The following is a 20877-nucleotide window of genomic DNA, read 5'->3' on the forward strand; positions in this document are numbered from 1 at the left end:
CTTGGCTCACACATCTCACTCCCAATCATTTGTTTTACAATCCAAATCATTCCAAAATTCCAGGCCAGTCTTTTCCAAAGCCAGCTACCTCTCTCCAATTCCCTGTCAGCCTTCTGGAGCTCTGTGGAATGAAAGTGATCAATACCATTTAAAACATGCCACAGACATTATTTTATTATTTACACCAAGGGTTCTCAATCACATAGAGCCAGGGACCCCTTTAACTGTAAAATATATTTATTTTACAAAATTTATATATTTTACAAACAATTTAAAATGATTCAAATCTTGGTCTCCTTTAAATATGCACAATAATATTGTGCATAACAGCCTATTTACTGGAGCCTTGGAGCTTTTTTATTCCTTTAATTCACAGGTTTGGATTAAATCCATTCAAAGGATCAATCACGCATGTTAATAAGTCTAATGATTAGAGAGTAAAAGTAAAAGTAAAGTTAAGTTTTGTAATGGTGTGATTTTACACCACTGCTACAAAATCATGGAGCCCCTGGCTGTACTGCACTGAAGGTCTTTGGACTTCAATAACCACTGATTCACAAAAACAAACAATATTTTAGAGACATCCGGTTGTTTAGCATAAAATTAATGACAATATATGCAGTTATTATATAGGAAGAGACTTAAAGACCTTCAGGTATAACTAGTTTTGCAGTAACAGCCAGAGGAGAATTTGTCTAGCTGACCTGTCCAAAGGTTGATGAATCAGTGCTGGTGCTGGGAGGCGTCTCTCGCTGCCTTTCCCTCTCTCTCTCCCGTTCCCTTTTTCTCTCCACCTCCGGGGCCGTCTCAGGAACTCGCACCCGTACAAAGTTAATGACATGGTGCAGATTGGAGAGCAGGCTGGTGCCAGGGAACCAGCTGTCATGGCAGTGCTCCTCAATACACGGTTCCTTAAAAAATTAAAAATAAATAAATAAACACATACATACATTTCAAGCATAAAGCAGATGTACCTTCTCTAAACGCTAAAAAATAAAAAGGAATAAACAAATAAACAATCCTCTGTGTCTCTGGGTTAAGATTTGTGAATTACATTTAATGTAATCTGACATTTATACAGTAAAGCAGGAATAACAAGCCTCATCACTGTTAATCCAAGAATTACATTTTGTCCATGTCCAGACATCAGTCACTACTACATTTTTGGGATTATGCTGAGAAAGTGATGGTGATGCATGTGAAAAGGTAATTTCCATTTCTATTCTAGCACAAACGGCATACAAGCCTAAAATAATTCTGTATCCAAATTTACCGCTTATCTCAAATGAATACACCAAGTATGTAGAGGTTTTAGAGTGCTAATGACTACGTAAAAAGAACATCTGTACCATGAGCGCTGGGAAAAGGTCAAGAACAATGCTTTCACAAATTTCAGGCTACAGCAGAAAAGCCACTCACTTCATCCTCTTTATCCTCTTGTGCATGGTTATCCAATCCCAGCTCAACCAAATACAGCACCATACACAGCACATGCTCCGACATGTTCTGATGGTCCATCCAGATCTAAACAAGCCAGGAAATAAATAAATAAATAAATAAAGGGTCTTATTAAATCAATAATGGGTCTTACCTTTTACCTACTGATTAAAAATCATTAGAACATAATTCAATTACAATAATACATGAAAGTAATTAAAAGATAAGCACCTTGTACAACAGGGTAAAGATGACGATATGCAGAGTTTTGCAGTGAAGCAGACGCACTAGTCCTCTATAGCATGGGTGCAGGGGCGTCCTTTCCTTATACGGAGGCCATGGGTTACCAGTGTGAATACCCGACTGCTTCAAACTGCATTCAGAACACAACGTACTGCTCAGTATGGATCAGTAGTTAAAGGTTACTGAAAGAGAACTGAAAGGTCATTCAACATAGGGTAAAGAAAATCACTGAACCCACAAAAAAAAAAAAAAAAAGTGATGAATAAATGACATTTGCTGAAGCAGTGCCCCTGAGAGAACCTTTACTAAATGTAAACTTAGGCTTCATTAATTGATGGCAAAACAATTTACTAAATTAACAATACGTCTAAACAATCTATCAAATGTATTAATATATTAACCGAGGTATAAATGGTTTTTAATAGTCATTGATTTCATTTAAACAAGGAGGGGTGTGGGATATGAAACATTTTGCTTCCCTACAGGTAATCTATCATTGTGTAGCACACAGAGCAAGTCTCAGTCCGGCAATTCAACCCCCTCACCCCACCCGACCCAAAAAATAAAATAAAATAAAAAATAAAATATCAGACATTGTTCTACTAGCAGCAGCTCATATTGGTGCTAATATTGAGGCAAGTCATACTTGGTCTAGAGATAAGTATGCCATTTTGCATGTTCATGTTTTTGTTGCGTTGATGACATTAGAAGACACACTCTCCTCCAACCACAGGAAGGCATTTCTTTAGCTCTAAACTGCAATACAATTTATTAAAAAAAATAAATCTAATATAAAATAAAATACATAAATAAATTAAAAACTTGGGGGGGGGGGGAACACACCCCCCCTGACCAGCTGCAGAATGTCATCTTGAATTTGGAGAGTTCCCATCATGCTGGGATCTATAGGAAATTAACCTTGCCTTATCTCCTGAACCTAGACCTTGGCATTTGTCTTGAGGAGACTCTAAACTGACTTTAATACAGCAGGACTCACCCTGGCCTATTAGACCTTAGACTTGATCTATTGATTGCTCCTGCCCTGGCTCTAATTGGAGGAACCTGTATCAGGCACTGAAACTCACATGCACATCTTTTCAAGGGCAAAATAAGTGTAGAGGCCATGTCCTCTATCACATTTTAACAGAAGATGCACAGATCACAGGGAGCAAGTCATTTATCTTGATGGAACAAAAGTATGTAATGCACCCAGGGATCAAAAGCTATAAAAACATTCATCAGCTAATAATAATCATCATCAAGAAGCTTTCTTATGGAGACTGGAAGAGATCACTCACAAAGCTGAGTATCTGTCCATCGCTGACTGGACATCTCGCCGGTAAACTGTGCGCAGGATCACCATGATGGGGTCAAACTCTTTCTCCCAGACCTCCGCTATACAAATGCAGAAAAACGCCATAAATCACATTCAACATATGTCTGGACATTATGGCAAGAATTATTGCATCACTGGCCACACAGAGGTTTCAGGAATGGAACAGGAGTGCCATCATGAGGCTGATGGGAGGAACACAAAGCAATAGGCTCAAAGGAGCTTGTAATATCCTTACAAGACATGAGTGACATTTATATTTACATTATGGACTTTCAAACGCAACTGGATAGTGAAAGAAATTTCTGTGTATGAATATGCAAGTGTAGCATAGCCTACTTTCTGCTTCAAATAATTTCTTAAACACATTACACAGATCAGCCATTACATGTAAACCACCTGCCTAATAATATGTAGGCCCCCTTTGTGCCACCAAAACAGCTCTGAACCATCAAAGTATGGATTTCACAAGACCTTTGAAGGTTTGCAGTAGCATCTAGCACAAATATGTTAGAAGCATATATCTTAATCCTGCAAGGTAAGGCTTTCATGGACTGAGATTGTTTGTCCTGCACACCACACAGATGCTTGATGGATGGAGATCAAGTCAACACCCTGAACCCTTACGTCTCAAACCACTCCTGGGAAATATTTGCAGTGTGGCAGGGCACATCATCTCTGCCATTAGGGAATACAATTGCCATGAAGTGGTGTACTTGGTCTTCAGCAATGTTTTGGTAGGTGGTATGTGTCAAACTAACATCCACATGAATGTCGAACAGTACCCAGAGCATCACACTGTCTGCGCCGGCTTTCCTTCTTCCCAAAGTGCATCCTGCTAATACATCTATCCGAGGTAAGTGATGTACCCCGGCACCCATGACCCTATCACCACTTGACTATCATTTCTTGGGCCACTTTTTTCCAAGTATTAACCACTGGAACCAGAAACACCCCACAAGTGCTGCTTTGGAGATGCTCTGATCCAATCCACCACTTGCCAAAGTTGCTCAGATCATTATGCTGGCCCATTTTTCCTGCTTCCAACACATCAACTTCGAGAACTGACAGTTCACTCGCTGCCTAATATATCCCACCCCTTGGCAGGTGCCAGTGTAATGAGCTGTTACTCACTTCACTTATCAATGGTTTAAATGGCTGATCAGTGTATGTACAATACATAAATGTGCTCTGTAAAATGTGTCCCCTTTTATTGGCTCTTTCCATCTATCAGATATAAGGTCAGCAGCGGTGGTTGCTCACCTTTAGGCGTGTACATGCCCTGCTGCATGGAGCCACCAGGCTCAGACACTGGAGCTTTAAAATCAGCAACAGCAGACAGCATCTCCTCAAAGCTACAACTTCCAGGCACTATCCCACTCTTAGGATTAGGGTTCTCTGGGATTTGCAATATTTGTTAAGGAGCAGCACAAAAAAAAAACATAGTATTATAAAAAACATAATATAGTGCATAAGTAGTGCAGGGAAAATACAAGCTAAATTTAAAACAAGAGAAAGCACAGAGTTTGATTTATTTTACATTTAGTAGTTTCAACCTTCTCTCTGTGTGACTGTATACTGTACTGAACACACTGCCACTATCTGATGTCACCCAGAAGAGGATCGGGGCGAGTCTGGCTCATTAAGTATTCTTCCTTTATATGGTAAAGTTCACCTCTGGCTTTCTCTTTACGCATTTAAACGCACCTCCAGATTTGATGACCATGTCCATCCTCAATCACTATACAAATATCATCATTAAATCTGAGGAAGAGCGAGCAGTAAAGGATATAAGGTCAAGAAGAGAGCTGTGTGTGCGGTCATTCATACACAACTGTGACACCATTTCTGCCCTCAGTATCTCGTCATCAGTCATGCCTATTGGTGGAAAAATAAGGGTGAGAAATCACTAGCATGTAGGTATGTAAACTGTTATTGGTTGCATTTTATAAAATACAGTTGAATCTAGCTTCCATGAGCAAACAAATATCCTTATTTCCATTAAATAAAATGCAAAAGAAATGAACGCAACACTGAAAAGCAGAAAGTAAATCCTGTTTGCCATGTTTTAGTGTTGATGAATCATGTAATTAACCTCAGAAATTTGGGACGATCTCCAAGTATCTTTGAACAGCCTTCCATGGTGCTAATTAATTATTAAATAATTATAAATATTACTCACTTGAAGGACTAAAACTAATTCAGATCCAGGTCTGAACACGTCTTCATGCTTACAAATTCAAGTCATCACCTACATTTTTGTACGAGGATCCAGCCTGCGTACTATTTTTATTACAACTCCTAGCCTGTTACATTATATACTTATTTACAGATATACGTACATAAACTATGTGAAGTTGAATTTGATAAATAAGAAAAGTGATGGAATGATCTGTAGAATGTTTGCTCATTTTATGATCAGACTTGGATAACATTGAGGAACTAAAGACTATTAAGAATAACAGTGAAACACACAAAAAACCACCAGCGTGTACCAACCTAGGTGTATGCGGAGGCTGCACAATATGACGAGGAAAGTGAGTGCCCCCTCTAACATGGGTCTTTCCTGCTCTGCATCCAGCACTGCATTCTGGTGTTGTGATGCCATGGTCAGCAAGTCCACTACTTTAAACCTGACATGCAGAATATAAACAAACATAAATGGCACATTCTGCTCCCGTTTATACACAAAGAGGACTTGTACACATCTGCACTTTAAAGATAGACAATACCACTGCTTCTCACCATCTCACTTCACTATATGACACCCCCGTACTGCACCTTGTTGCATACTATACACTTTATATAGTTCTGTATAATACATTTGTTTAATATATACTCTATATTTTATATACATATATACCCTACCTTACTTTATTTATATTTTATTTATATTATGTTTTATTTTCCTACTGCGAAATTGTAGTTTTTATATTTCGTATTTTATATTTTACATTTTATCCATGTCTTTTTTCTGTCCTTATTCCTTTTCAAGGGTCAAAACAAATAGTCGTGTAAGCATTTCACTGCATATCATACTGTGTACAATTATGTAAGTGACAAATAAAATTAGAATTTGATTTTTTTTTTTTTTTTTTAAAAAAGTATAAGATCCATGTTTGACAAAAACATTGTAGACATTGACACTGGGTGATAAAGCAGAAAGAACAGTGACGGTCATTGCCGTGGAAGTAGTGGAAGTATCTGAGCCACACCTCTCAAACACTGAAGAAATAAAGTAGTCTGGATCTAGTCGTGATGCACACACCTAGGGAAAAAAAAATAAAGCAGAAAATAATCTCACTGGTGCAGGTTTATGTGTGAACAGTGACTGAAATGCAGGAAACATCCCTAAATATACACAGCTGTAAGCATCCCATTAATTGGACAATATTTAGCTATAACAGCTCTATATACTCACCTCATCTAACCAAAAGCTAGCATGCTTTGTCTTGTCTTGATTTAACAACTTAAACAGTCCACCATCACTTTACACCATCATGACAATTTTCACAGCACTTGATTTTATCCAAAAAGCAGCCTGCAGTGTTTCATACAGAGTGGCTACCTCCTGTGCACTTTGCAGTCATGTTCCACGGTATTCCAAGTACAATAACACTATGATCTAAGCCACAAAAACACCATGCCTAAAACGGACGACCCCCACCACCACCACATACATTGAATGTCTGATTTCCAACATTTTACTGTGAAATGTTTGTTAATAACAGTATTTTACTATGAGTGATTATAATGTAATACCTGTAGCAGGAAGATGTCTGGGTCGATCATAGAGTTGCAGAAGTGAGACTGGACATATGTCATAGCCTGCCCTTTAATCTGTAATCCATTCCTCACCCACATGTTGCTGTGAATCTCAGACAGACATGCCTACACACATACACAAACACATCGCAATCAGTTAATGAACACTTTCAAAACAGCACAGACATCACAAAAGGTAAAGCTGTTATACTCTGCCCAAGTACGTTCTTCCTTACTCTTAAGTGGTCTAAGATTAAAGGAGGAGGAGAAGGTGAGGGGACGAAATACCACACTATAATACAAAAATAACGTCTGTAAACGTTTCCGTCTGTTACAGCATTGTTAATATAGCAGGAATCTGACTATACTGCTCAAAAAAATTAAGGGAACACAATCACCACAATAGAACACCAAGTCAATTCAACTTAAGGGATATCAATCTGTCCAGTTAGTAAGTGATTGTGAATCAGTTTCACCTGCTTTGGTGCAAATGAAAGGGACAGATGCACTTCAGAGGAATCAGCAAGACAACCCCCGAAAAGGAAATGGTTTTGCAGGTGGTGTCATTCAACAGAATTGACAGGGTTGCCATTGGCACCCCATTGTTTTCACAGATGAGAGCAGGCTCACAATGAGCACATGTGACAGACGTGAAAGAGTCTAGAGATGCCATGGGGACATCACCCAGCATGACCGGTTGGGCGATGGGTCAGTGATGGCCTGTGGAGGAATATCCTCGGAGAGTCATACAAAGCACCACATGCCAGCCAGCGGTATCCTTACTACTGTTAAATACCGTGTTGAAATCCTCAGAGCCATTGTCAGACCTTCCAAAGGTGCAGTGGGCCCTGGGTTTCTCCTGGTGCATGTCTTTCCCAACCTCATGTGGTTAGAGTGTGCAGGCAGTTTCTGGATGATGAAGGTACTGATTACATTAAATGGCCTTCACATTCCCCCGACCTGAAACCATTTGAGGACCACTGGGACGTCATCTAAAGCCGGCAAGTAGCACCACAGACCGCACTGGAGCTCACTGATGGACTAATCCAGGTCTCATCTGCAGTGCGATTTTTGAATCCAGCCTTCACTGGGTTAAAGATTTTAGTTTCCTTTGACCCTGGTCACATCATTTTGTTCTCAACAAAACACAATGTATACAAGTAAAGATTTTCAACTTCAATATTTTGTACATAGAGATCCAGTGTGCGATTTAAGTGTTTCTTTAATTTTTTTTTGAGCAGTATACATTTCTTACAGGCGGCACGGTGGTTTAGTGGTTAGCATGTTCTCCTCACAGGCTCCCCGTGACCCAAGTATAGATCGGATTAGTGGTACAGACAATTAAATGAAAAACATTTCTTACAGAACCCATGCATTTTTTCTGGTTTGTTTTCTTCTTATCTGCACATAACACACTTGTTTAGTTGTATTCATTACTTAATTTTGGTCAGGTACACAGAAAAATTGTATATTTAACACAAATCATAGTAAATTCCATCACTGGCATGGGCGGACAGGCCATTGGGAGCGACGCACTGGCTATTTCCAGAGGCAGGTAATAGGTGTTTTCGACTTGAAGCGGCGCTGCACAGACCGATTGGTATATGAGGGTAAAGTACCATGAGAGTGGCTTAAGAGAGTGCGCTCGAATATGCGCTAGAGTCGCTCTCACGATACTCTGGCGTCTTCATTTGACAGACGGACACTTTCATCCAAAGCAACTTACAATAGATAAAATCAAACAAATGAGCAACAATATATAAGCGCTGTGCTGTGACAAGTCTAGTTTAGTCTAACGCATGTACATGTAGCATGATTTTTTAAGTAATAATAACACTATTGTAGAATTGGAGTATTTTCTTGTGCCAAATTTGACCAGAAATTTAAGCTAAGTTTAAGCTAAGCAAAACTAAACATTGCTTTTACGTGTGCTTTTATGATTTATGAGATCAGTAATAGGACTGTAATATACAATTAATATAAGTATAGATTATTGAATGTGTTTATTTCATATTGCATAGCAACTAGATGTGCAGAGAGAGAGTGAGAGATTCAGGGAAAGATGAAAGACAGTGAAAGCCTTTCTGATACTTTTGATATACTGTACTTGATCATTGGAAACACAAAAAATATATATATATTTCAACATTTGAATGTGTATCTGTGTAAAAGTGAAAGCCAATTTTATATTGGTCTGTGGTGTGGTAGTATAGATGGTGTATTCCTGGCGAGTTTTTGAGGGTTCATTTAGGCCTATTTATTCATTTATAATTTGTCTGGTATTTTACCTGTTACATCAACTAAAAGTTACCCTGCAAGATCATCAGTCTGTTGGATTACATTAACAGGGTGGCAATGACAGCAGCAGCAAAGGTGGCCTGGGATGGAGTCGAATTCCCGGCCCGAATTATTGTCCCAGTCCACTACTGATCACTGGTGTGACCATTTCAATAACCACAATGCAGGAATAGTTCATAATATAGCGACATGCATAATATTTCTTCATTTCTGTGAGGTTCTCCTTTGGAACACCCCTCTCTCTTAATACATAAATAAAAAGTCCATCTCTACAGCAGGTAATTACTACATTTGGCGATGATGCCAAAGTGCTTGCAACACCAGTCCTATTCACAAGATTTCCTTGAAATAAAATTAAGTCATTAGTAAACAGCTTTGTGTAATGTCAAGATCACAAGAAAAAACAACAAAAAAAAAGAAATTACCTGTTGGTAATCTTCTAAATTGTCACTCAGTGGTATTAAGAGTGAGTCAATAGACCTCCCTGCTGGGCATCTAATCAAGCTTTGAATCTATCCAGCTCCTAGTGTTAAGTTACCTGTATCTGTAGAGGATGCACCATAATCTTCATCAGCATTTCCTGATCAGGGAGGAGACTGTCCAAATCCAGCCCCTGACATTTCACCCCCTGAACCAAATCAGAAACACGAATCAAATCCAATTTTGTAAAAGCCTGTTCAAAAAATTCTCTGTCTATAATTCAAGAGACAAATTTAATAAAAGTTAAAGTCATGTGCACTTATGTGCAAGTACTGAATAAGTTAAACTTTATTACCTTGCTAAGGAACATGGCATAATAGCGGTGTAATGGCAAATGAAACGTTATCTGATTGGGAGCAGGCTAATGGAGAGAGAAGAGGGGGGGGAGAGAATCAACACTCCAGACCTGTCCACAAATAAGCCAAAAACATCAAGGATGAACATGAATGGCAACAACCATGAACTGCTGTACCTCATCAACAAAGCCAATTGCATCAAACCATATCTGTAAGGTTTCCAGACAGTAGCGTGCCACTGTTTTGGTGTACTCCTGCGTTTCCTGCCAACGAATCAAAAATCCCACAAACATCCTGAACATCCCAGTTTCACTTCTGACTTTTGTCAAATGATTTAGCAAGTTTCTGTCAGGCAGCTAAACACCCTTTAAAATAAAAAGCCTAATATGCATTTATATATAGAGCAAGTGTATCCAAACAGGACGTTACTTTGACTTTGCAGTGTGTGAGCAGTCCCCACATGGGCTGAGCACAAGCCTCGAGTTCAGCAGCGAAAGCTGCATAGTATGTCTGTGATTCAAACTCCACATGCTCGTTCAGCTCCCTCTTGTTAAGATTCATTCCTGAAAAGAGAGAAGGATAATGAAGAAAAATAGCATATTGGCCCATTATTTTTGAAGCACTACAAATAGTACAGGTTTGGGATGAGCTTGAAACAATGAGTAAAAACAAATATGTAGAGCAGATGGAAAAGCCTCTAGTAAATAAATACAGAGACATGTTTTTCTGTTAAAATGCGAGTATTAGTTTATTATACATTTCATTTTAAATTCAGTTCACAAAAACTAAATAAATCCAAGAATAATACACTGTCACGGTAATGAAAATGAACCTGCAAAACCAATGAAACTGACCTTGAAAAAAGGAGACAAAGCTCATCCAGAGCATGAGCAGGGAGTGATCCTCCAGAAAATGCTTGGCTACACTTTGGTGAGAGAGTATATTAATAAAGTCGCTAACTAAAGGCCAGTAGGTGTTGTTCTTCAACAAGGCTTCGCCACAGTTCACCACCACGTGACGATTGTTCTCTTCATCTACAACATAAGAAAAAGTGTACTTTAGCTATGTAAGAGCTACACTGTGAAAAGCCATTTTGACTGATTTAATAAGTCCTGCACTTTCACAGTATGTTTTGTGGTAGCCTGGAAGAACTCTTCTACATTTTCTATATTCCGACGACAAAAAAAAAAAAAAAAGTGTTTCTTTTTGGCACGCATCTCAAACAGATGCAAAGTTTTGAGAGCCAGTTGCCTTTTGACAGCCGGTAGCTGACTCGTGAATTGATTAGACTTGCAAAAACTTGATCATAGCGTGACATTCACTCTGTGAGATCACCACACTTAGCTTGCCAGGTTTTAGTCATCATTTAGCAGACTGTGTTTTTGATAAACTGGCTCTTGGCCCAACATGACCTTTGCAGCTTTTTGGCAGCTTAATAAAATTCAACCACAAAGACATTTGATGTGTTTTCCCAGACTGCCATGCATTTAACTAGTCTTAGATCCAATAAATACTATTAAATTAAATCCTCACTGACCAAACACTATTATCTACATATATTATCCATGCATCTTTTTATTGCTTGTTCATAAACACTCAGAACACGCACATACACTTTATAGGTATCAAAATAAGCATTCTCAACACCATGAATTAATACCAGCATGCATGTTTACCTTGCAGCTCACTCTTGATAAGGCAGCTCTCCATCATGTAGAGCAGTACAGTGACCATGATGTCCAGCAGCTGGCACTCCTCAGTGACGTGACGTGCTAACTCTTCATTACTGAATAGCTGCACGCTGATATGAACTATTCGGTTGGACATCGTGTCTGATTCATGGCTCTTCATCAGAGTCTTCATGATAAAGGCATAATGCTGGACAAACGTTTTAGTGAAAGTGATCTGAAGGGGAAAAGCAAACGACTTATTAACCTACCAGCCACACAGGTTAATAATATATCAACGGCCATCATTGTGCTGTGTAGAAGTAAACTATTGCAACAAAAGCAATGCAGTAAAATAAATAAATGAATCAAAATCACAACTCATACCTTATAGTCTTGATCTGGCAACATGTTGAGTAAAAAAGTAACCATCTTCTGTGGAAACTCATATTTAATAGTCCAAAACAATAACTCCTCTAAAAAACATTTATGTTTTAGAATGTCCATTATTGATGGATCTACAAGAAAGAAAAACGGAATATCAGGAATTCCTCTTTTTTCCAGATTTTTTTTCTCCCCAAAAAAATAATTGAGAGCAAGTAACTAAGTAGTTTACCTTTGGTACTGCTACTCAGCTTTACTCTTTTTCTCTGACCTACACTCTGTCCTCCATCCTGATCCTCCTGTTTAAGAGAGAAAAATAACACATGCCTTAGATTTTCTTATACATGGGACTGGGTTTCTAAAGAAAAACTGCTGGGAAAATTTGTTGTGCTAGCTCCATAAATTTAAATCTTACCTCTTTATTTTCCTCATTTGGGCTGACTGCTGCCGTGGCACCTAAAACCGAAGGACAAAAAATCATTTTATTTATTTAAAGCAAAAGTATTGGAAGAAACTATAACCGGCATATAAAGGAAGAGTTACCCAGTAAGCCAAGTGCTCCAGTTCCAGCCCCAGCTGAAGGATCTGCCGCCCCTGCCCCAGCCCCAGCCCCACTCAAGCCCTTATCCTCCACAGACACCAGACCAGAATTCTTAAGTGCTGACAGGTACTTCTCATAGTTTCTCTTTGCATACACATTCTCCTCTTGGCCTGTGAAAGAGAAAAAATCCTAAAAAAATCGGTTCTCTCAAGTTCCTCACAACAAAAAGATGGATTGATGAAATATCTTTTAAAACCTCAACACCAGATATGAGTGAATGTAGTTCAACACCAACTACATCTGCTAACAGCTGCTGATGTTGCCTGAACAAGCACCTTCTGATAAGTTAAGATAACTTACTGCATTTGTCATATATTTTCTACAATCACATTAGATTTAGACAATAAAGCTGTGTCTAAATAAAGTATCCTATGCTCCATGTACTCTACCCTCTAGTGTATGAATTTTTGAAGAGTCATGTCGTCTCTAATGGACAGTAATGGCTTCGACTAACCAGAAGAATAAGCCGTTTCCCAATCAATGGCAGACTTCAAACATTCATAATACAATGCTACAAGCCTTACTGAACACCATTATACTTTTAGTTAATATAAAGTGATTCTTTTTATTATTATTACTGAAAGGGGGAAAATATATGTAAAAAATAAATAAATAAAAAACCTTAATAGAAAGACATTTGTAAGATGTCTTGTCCGCTAGAGTGTCATTTGGCTACCTTGAACATTTTTCCTCACCCGGTGTCAGCACTTGGTAGCCCTGCTCCTCTTCCACTATGTAAGCAAAGCTGTCACCTCCTACGCTTCGTGTTTTTGTTCTTTTTTTCCCCTTGGGGGGTAAATAAGTGCATCATCCAGGTACTTGGAGTGCACTTCTTGTTGGAATTATCAGTGTGAAGACACTACTCACACTATTTATACTACAACATGGTGCAGAAGTATTTATAAGCGATTTGGGACGCACCTTAAGAAATTTCGGGGGGTGTAAACATTGGAGATCTGACCATTATTGTGATCCTATTCACAATGGTCTGATATTACATACACATGCTATATGAAAATAAGCATTCTAACAAACGTGTGTGCCCTGTGAGCAGTGGTGACTGACAGACAGATGGACGAGCAGCGACAACCTCCTTTGCGTCCCTATTATTTGTATCGTACAGCATGCACATCTTGACAATTGTGTCGAGAGACAGAGTGCTGCTCTGATTTCTCTCGTCTCAATGCCAGCTAAGGACGTGTGTTAAACCAAAATGTTTTGCTCAAATGCCTACCCATGCTCAGTTCTTTAAAAGTCTGCTGATTGGTTAAGATTTTCGTGAGGACTGTGCGCATGGCTCCGCCCATTTTAGTGAGGTCTTCTAAGAAAGAGATCTGAGGCTCCAGCTGCTGTAGAACCTTCTGCAGATCTCTGTCTGTGGCTGATTCTGGAAAAACACAGCATAGTTTAGTCACAAACGATTTATAAATGATCATAAAAGGGATATGTCATTTAAAATAAAATAAAATAAAAAAAGATTCACTCTTTGCAAAAGGACACCTGTTTTGCAAGTGCAGGAATTTGACTACAGTGCCTCACCTGACTCTATGTAGCCATCCCTCAGGTACTGTATTATGCTGATGATAAAACGAGGAAGAACCATCTCAGACATGAGCAGCAAATCTCTAGGGACTGATGGAACATTCTCTCCGGTTCTTAACCGATGCCTTCTGCAAAACCTGCCAAGATGAATTAACATGCTTATCAGGAGATTCCATTAAATGCCTTATAATAAAATAAAATGCACTTCTTATTACTACAGCAAGGGAAAAAAAAAATCAAGTTTTAAAAAAATCCTTCACATTGCATGTACGGTTCTGTTATTTTTCCTTAAGGAGTTATTTATAGTTATACCACAGGACTGCTAAATTCCACAAAAGGTGTGGATTCATTTTCTAGAATAATAGCCCATATAGTAGCACCAGATTTAACAAAAATGATGGAATGAGCAATTTAAAATAAAGCTATGTTAGCGTTTCAATAGTAACAGCTCTTTCACAGGAACTTTTATGAGCATTTCACATTTAATAGTATGGTATTATTAGTATCAGTAGTATTGACACTCTGCATTTCAGGAAATATAACTAAAAACAGAAAATGCATGGCATTTAAAATCTTAATAATTAATCTTAAAACATAATTTGTGGGAATAAAACATTTTAGGACATGTTATTGGAAATTAATCATCCTAGTGATGATTATTTCAGTCATATCTAATTCCTTACATGTTGTTAAAATTGCATATTATCTTGCATAGTATCAATATACAACTAACATGATGCCCAAATCAAATCAGTCCCAATGCCTGTCATTACTCAGGTAGACTGACCGCTTCCTAGCTCACACACAACTTTTACCATATCCATGACATTGTACAAAACATTCCTAGATACATTCGTTAGTTTTTTTTTTTTTATAAACAACTATTTTATTAAATAATCAGTTTAGTACAAAGAGATTAGGGAACACACAGTGATAAAACCCCCACCTCTGCCCCAGGTAGACTAGTACAGTAATAAAGATTGGTGAGACATTGCAGAAGAGAGATTTGATCTGGTTAGTCACATAGATGGACAGACACATGGACAGGCAGTTTATTGAACCTGGTGGAAATTCAAGATCCAGCATGTCACATGTATACACACAGCTGATGGCTCCAAAGAAATGATATCCAGTAGAGAAAAGGTCCATACACTACCAGCAACTAACTAGCAATTATATTTTATAATATAATTATATTATAAATGTTATATAATAAAATTATATTATAATAAATTATTATTTTGCAATACTACGAAAAAGGTAAATTTCAATGCTATAAAAAACAGTGCCAGTTCAGAAATGGTATATAGAAAGTAAAGCTCTGGAGTGAAAACCAGATCTAACAAGAATGATATATCTTGAGAACAGATGGGGAAGAGTGCAGGGCATTCTCAGAAAAAAATTAAATAACATGCCTAGAGCTCTCCATCAATAATCTGGAGAAGGTGGCAGGTGCATATAAAATTTAAGCTTGCATTTTTTGATGATAATGCAATCGTCTCCCACACTTGATCAGAGCAAACATCCTGTGTGTCACCATTAATATCCAGTCATTTACTCCGGAGAATGATTTGTATGTGTTTTGAGGGGAAACGATTAAATGAATTAAACAGAATTATCCGACGGAAAGGACTGGTTAATATCATTTGCTATGGGCATTTATCACAAAACTGATAACAGACCAAGCTGAACGAAAGCACACAAATTAATAAAGCAACCCAGATACTAAAAGTTCCATAATAGCAAACACAACACATCAAAAGCAAAACTATGCATTATATGAAATTCATTCATTAAATTCATTGCCTCCTATATCAGTTGTTTAGAGTATGTAGAAGCGCAGACGTTATTCCTCATCAGTAGTTAATGATATTATAATCTGCTGTAATTATGATATATACACTGTTGTCAAAAGGTTTGGGACACCCCTCCAAATCATTGAGTTCAGGTGTTGTTTTTTAGGGGTTGGGCTTGACCCCTTAGTTCCAATGAAATGAACTCTTAATGCTTCAGCATACCAAGACATTTGCCATAAAGACATGGATGAGGGAGTTTGGTGTGGAGGAACTTGACTGGCCCGCACAGAGTCCTGACCTCAACCTCATAAAACACCTTTGGGATGAATTAGAGCGGAGACTGCGAGCCAGGCCTTCTCGCCAAACATCAGTGCCTGACCTCACAAATGCACTTCTAGAGGAATGGTCAAAAATTCCCATAAACACACTCCTAAACCTTGTGGAAAGCCTTCACAGAAGAGCTGAAGCTGTTATAGCTGCAAAGGGCGGGCCAACTCCCAGTTTTGGCATTAAGCATTCTTTTCACTGGAACTAAAGAGGCAAGCCCAACCCCTGAATTCAATGATTTCGAGAGGTGTCCCAAAACATTTGACAATATAGTGTTCATATATAATTGTGTGCAATTTGGTTTGTCATCATGTCTTCATGACAACACAAGCATAACAGATCAAACAAAAGAGCATTGTTTCGACTGATGACTGATGGTACGGCCTTCTGTACTCTTAGCAATAATGAAAACTTATTCTTAAAGAGAGCCTGCATTAAATGAAAATTATAAAGGGTTCTTTATACACAGGTCACTGTGCGGTACAGCTCTGACCATCAAATGAAGAGTGATGGAAAGAAATATAATTATAGGTTTATTCTGCTAGCTGTAGTGATGAGACTTCCCCGTCACTGTGTCATCATGGCAGTGCATTATATTTATTGTGTTGTACTTACAACACAATAATACTGTTTTAATGTCTTGTACTTTTTTTGTGCTGGAACTTTTTCTAATTCAGTGTTGTCCAGTGATTATCTGGTAAACCACACTGTTTACACTTTTCTATAATAGACCATGGAAAACTCCATCACATTACTGTACACTTCTAGATGAATAGCATAACAAAAGCTCTGTATGATGAAAGAGAAAGTTTAGGGAAAGTGCTGGGTGAGGTATGAAGCCATACTGATGATTATGGCTTTGACTGATAATCATTGCTAATCATCATCACCATGATGATGATTGGCAATGAAATTTGTGTCATAATTCATGATAAAAATCACCCCTGTTTTATCTATAACACCTATGGCTAAAAACACCACACTGTGCTCTTTAACTCCACCAAACAGGGGGCACTCAATACATCTGCTTTATATTAGAGCTGTTTGTTTGGTTTTTAAATATATTTGAACGTAGATAAATGTAAGAGGGGAAAAGTCAAGAGCTGTCAGTGAGGTGCTCTGTGGTTAAAAATAAACCACTGACACTCAGTAAGGCGTGCAGCTAAGCTAAGCTAAGCTAAGCTAGCTGTGTTACCGTGCTAGGATCCTGGAGGTAGCACTACTACTTAGCATCGCTAATCAGCCTGTTATTTGTTTTTATTCCGCATTCCGGTGCTCATGACATGCATTCAGTTAAGGACAAGTATCCAAACGAATACAGGACAGACAGGTCATGTTAGCTAGTAATGTTGCCTCACCTAGCTAATGACTAAATATGGGTAGCAGGACAAGCTAGCTTGTAGCTATCAAGCAAATGAACTTACCCACTTTCTCGCATGACATTACCGTCTCCACAGTCGCAGGCCCCGCCAGCCTGACTCCTAAACATGTTAAAATCATGGCCCGTGTGATCGCCGTTGTTAAAGCACTCAGCGCAGAGTGACATGCAGGGCGAAATGCCACAGGTCCGACAGCGATATGCTACAAAATTAGCAGTCCAGACCAAGCCGCACAGCGTAGCGTTATCGTAGGAGCGTACGGTTTTACAGAACTCCTCGAAACCGTCCCCTCCTGCCAGCAGATATTTACACCAGTCCAGGGCCTCGGTGTCCGCCGCCGGTTTCTCCGGATTGAGAACATTATCCAGCAGTTCCTGAAGTTGCCGGACCCCGGAGCTGTTGTCAGTCCGATTGAGGTCTGCCTTTAAGTGAGCGGCTGTAGTCTTCTTATCCCGGCGTAGCAGCGACGCCGCCATCGTTCACTCCGAAATGTTGTCCACAATTTATTTTGGTTGTCTTGTTGCTATGTTCACGGCTTTTCTCGCGAGATCATGCAGCGCTTTGCCCAACTGACAGCACAGACTGGTAGTAAATAAGACAGGGTCGATCAGCTGGCAGCTCTACATGCTGCTTATCTAACATGCCCAAGCAGGTCAAATAAACACACTCTACTATTTTTGGAAGAAATTCTGCTAATGAATTTTAACAACAAAAGCTGTAAAAAAAGATGTCATATGGGTAACTGCAGCCGCAGATTTATCACAAGTTTTTTTGCGCCACACAAGTACAAACATGTAATAAACAAAATTCAAGACATACGCCTCTTTAACCTAATAAACATAATAATAATAATAATAATAATAATAATAATAATAATAATAATAATAAAAAGAAGAAGAAGAAGAATCTAAATTTTTTTATTTAATATTTATTCAATATTATTTTTTATTTGTATTTATTATTATTGTTGTTGTTGTTGTTGTTGTTATTGGTGGTGTTGGTGGTTAGTCTTTGGTGCTCTCACAGCCATGGCCCTGTGCCAAATCAAATACATAGACCAATGATCCACTGCGATGATTCATAACAGCCAAAATAAATAAATAAATAAATAAATGTTGTTGATTCATCTTCAGTAACTGCTTTATCCGGGTCAGGGTTGTGGTGGATGTGGATGTGCCTGTGCAGAGGAAATATACCCTGGATAAGACACAAGTCCATTACAAGACACCACATTCACACATTCACACCCAGGGGCAATGTAGAGTTGCTAATCCATCTACTGGCATGTTTTTGGGAAGCAGACTGAAACCAGAGAAATCCCACAAGACCATGGAGAGGACATGAGAAACATACAGTAACCCAAGCTCAGGATTGAACTGTTTATTCAATAAGTTTGTTTATCAGGGAAGTGATTCTAATGATCACATCAGAGCATCTCAGTTTTTCTTCTAACTGCTGAAACCATGGTCCATGATTAGGAGAGGGGTACAAAATTAATTTATAAAACATCAAATATACCATGAAACTCTATGAAGGTCATCAGTAACAAGTGGAGAACAAACCGTTTCTACAAAATGGACTAGAGAACAAGAATAAAAGCATCAGAGAGACTGCCAAGAAACTTACAGCATCATTACAGCAACTGATCACTCCCTGCATATGACAAAGCAATCTGTTGTATTCTTCACATATCTGGGCTATGGTTAGGGTGACTTAATGGAAGTTTTTTTCCTTGTGGGGAAAAAAAACCTAGACCCAACTAAATAACTCTAAACCAAGTGGTAAAAAGTCTGATGAGATGTTTGGTGCAAAAAAAAAACAAAAAAAACTTCATACACACGATGAAGCAGCTTCTTTTCATCGATGACTGAGGATCAAGTCAAAATAGCAAGTCAAATAATAATCTGTTTTGACACAGCACATACAGGCCTCCTTTAGACAGCCGAGGATGATGAAAAATTGCATCTTCCAGAAGGAAAATTACTCAAAGTACAAATCCAATTCAAAAAAGTAATGGCTTCAGAAGAGGATGATGATCAATATTTTGAAATGGCCCAGTCAGAGCCCAGGCCTAAATCCTATTAAAAACTCTGGAATGACATGAAGAGGGCTGTGTACAGATCACCTCACTATCAGATAGATCTGAAGCATTTTTCCAAGGAAGAGTGGAAAAATCAAGAAGCTGGTATGGGCTTACACAAAAAAAGGTTGAGAACTGTATTACAGGCAAAAGGTAACAGATGGAAGATGTTCATTCAATTGTTTAATTGTGTAGAAAAAAAAAAATCACAGACATGCCACAAAACTATTTTCATTTAACATTCCAACCTTCTGGCTTTATGAAACACTTACAAAAATAAAAAAGAAAGAAAATTGTAGTCAATTGCAACTGTTTTTACAGATCAAACAGAGGAAAAAAATATGGACTCGCTCAATTCTGAGGAAAATATTATGGAATCACCAAACAAAAACACCACTAGTACTTTGTTGCACCACCTCTGGCTTTTATAACAGCTTGAATTCTTTGAGGCATGGATTTAACTATTGACAAACAGTATTCTTCATCAATCCGGCTCCAACTTTCTCTTATTGCAGTTCACCAGATCAGCTTTGCAGGTTGGAGCCTTGTCGTGGACCATTTTCTTTAATTTCCACCATAGATTTTCAATTGGATTGAGGTCCAGACTATTTGCAGGCCTTGAAGGAAAGCTTTCACAGCTTTTGCCCTATGGCACGATGCATTATCATCCTGAAAAATGATGTCATCATCACCAAACATCCTTTCAATTGATGGAATAAGAAAAGTGTCATCTCTTCCATACCTTTACCTGACATACAACCCCATATCATTAATGATTGTGGAAATTTGCATGTTTTCTTCAGTCAGTTGTCTTCATAAATTTCATTGGAACGGCACCAAACAAAAGTTCCAGCATCATCACCCTGCCCAATGCAGATTCGTGATTCATCACTGAATATCACTCTCATCCAGTCATCCACAGTCCATGATTGCTTTTCTTTAGCCCACTGAAACCTTGTTTTTCTCTGTTTAGATGTTAATGATGGTTTTCGTTTGGCTTTTCTGTATGTAAATCCCATTTCTTTTAGGCGATTTCTTATAGTTCGGTCACAGACATTGACTCCACTTTCTGCCCATTTGTTCCTCATTTGTTTTGTTGTGCATTTTCTGTTTTCAAGGCATATTGCTTTAAGTTTTCTATCTTGACGCTTTGATGTCGTCCTTGGTCTACCGATATGCTTCCAGATTTTAGACACAGCTGACTGGGAACAACCAACATCTTTTGCAACATTCTCTGAAGATTTACCTT

General features: G+C 38.4%; 1 protein-coding gene across 2 annotated transcripts in view; it reads right to left on the minus strand.

The window, feature by feature from the left end:
* The window catches only part of ubr3 (ubiquitin protein ligase E3 component n-recognin 3), a 50593-nt gene extending 32485 nt beyond the window's left edge, over positions 1–18108 (minus strand). For both annotated transcript variants that reach the window (XM_058392475.1, XM_058392474.1), the window contains exons 1-22: positions 17594–18108; positions 14044–14183; positions 13739–13891; positions 12447–12614; positions 12319–12359; positions 12136–12202; positions 11907–12037; positions 11529–11757; positions 10707–10886; positions 10282–10415; positions 10029–10115; positions 9852–9917; positions 9615–9704; positions 6776–6904; positions 6229–6281; positions 5513–5646; positions 4804–4891; positions 4277–4416; positions 2979–3075; positions 1669–1810; positions 1420–1524; positions 705–911 (exon numbers count right to left, since the gene is read on the minus strand). In XM_058392475.1, the coding sequence (XP_058248458.1) occupies positions 705–911; positions 1420–1524; positions 1669–1810; positions 2979–3075; positions 4277–4416; positions 4804–4891; positions 5513–5646; positions 6229–6281; positions 6776–6904; positions 9615–9704; positions 9852–9917; positions 10029–10115; positions 10282–10415; positions 10707–10886; positions 11529–11757; positions 11907–12037; positions 12136–12202; positions 12319–12359; positions 12447–12614; positions 13739–13891; positions 14044–14183; positions 17594–18024 (3012 nt within the window). In that variant the 5' untranslated portion in view covers positions 18025–18108. The remainder of the gene's footprint in view (positions 1–704; positions 912–1419; positions 1525–1668; positions 1811–2978; positions 3076–4276; positions 4417–4803; positions 4892–5512; positions 5647–6228; positions 6282–6775; positions 6905–9614; positions 9705–9851; positions 9918–10028; positions 10116–10281; positions 10416–10706; positions 10887–11528; positions 11758–11906; positions 12038–12135; positions 12203–12318; positions 12360–12446; positions 12615–13738; positions 13892–14043; positions 14184–17593) is intronic.
* Between the last annotated feature and the right edge of the window lie 2769 nt (positions 18109–20877).

This window comes from Hemibagrus wyckioides, linkage group LG06 (genome assembly GCF_019097595.1).
Source record: "Hemibagrus wyckioides isolate EC202008001 linkage group LG06, SWU_Hwy_1.0, whole genome shotgun sequence".
NCBI classification, from domain to species: domain Eukaryota; kingdom Metazoa; phylum Chordata; class Actinopteri; order Siluriformes; family Bagridae; genus Hemibagrus; species Hemibagrus wyckioides.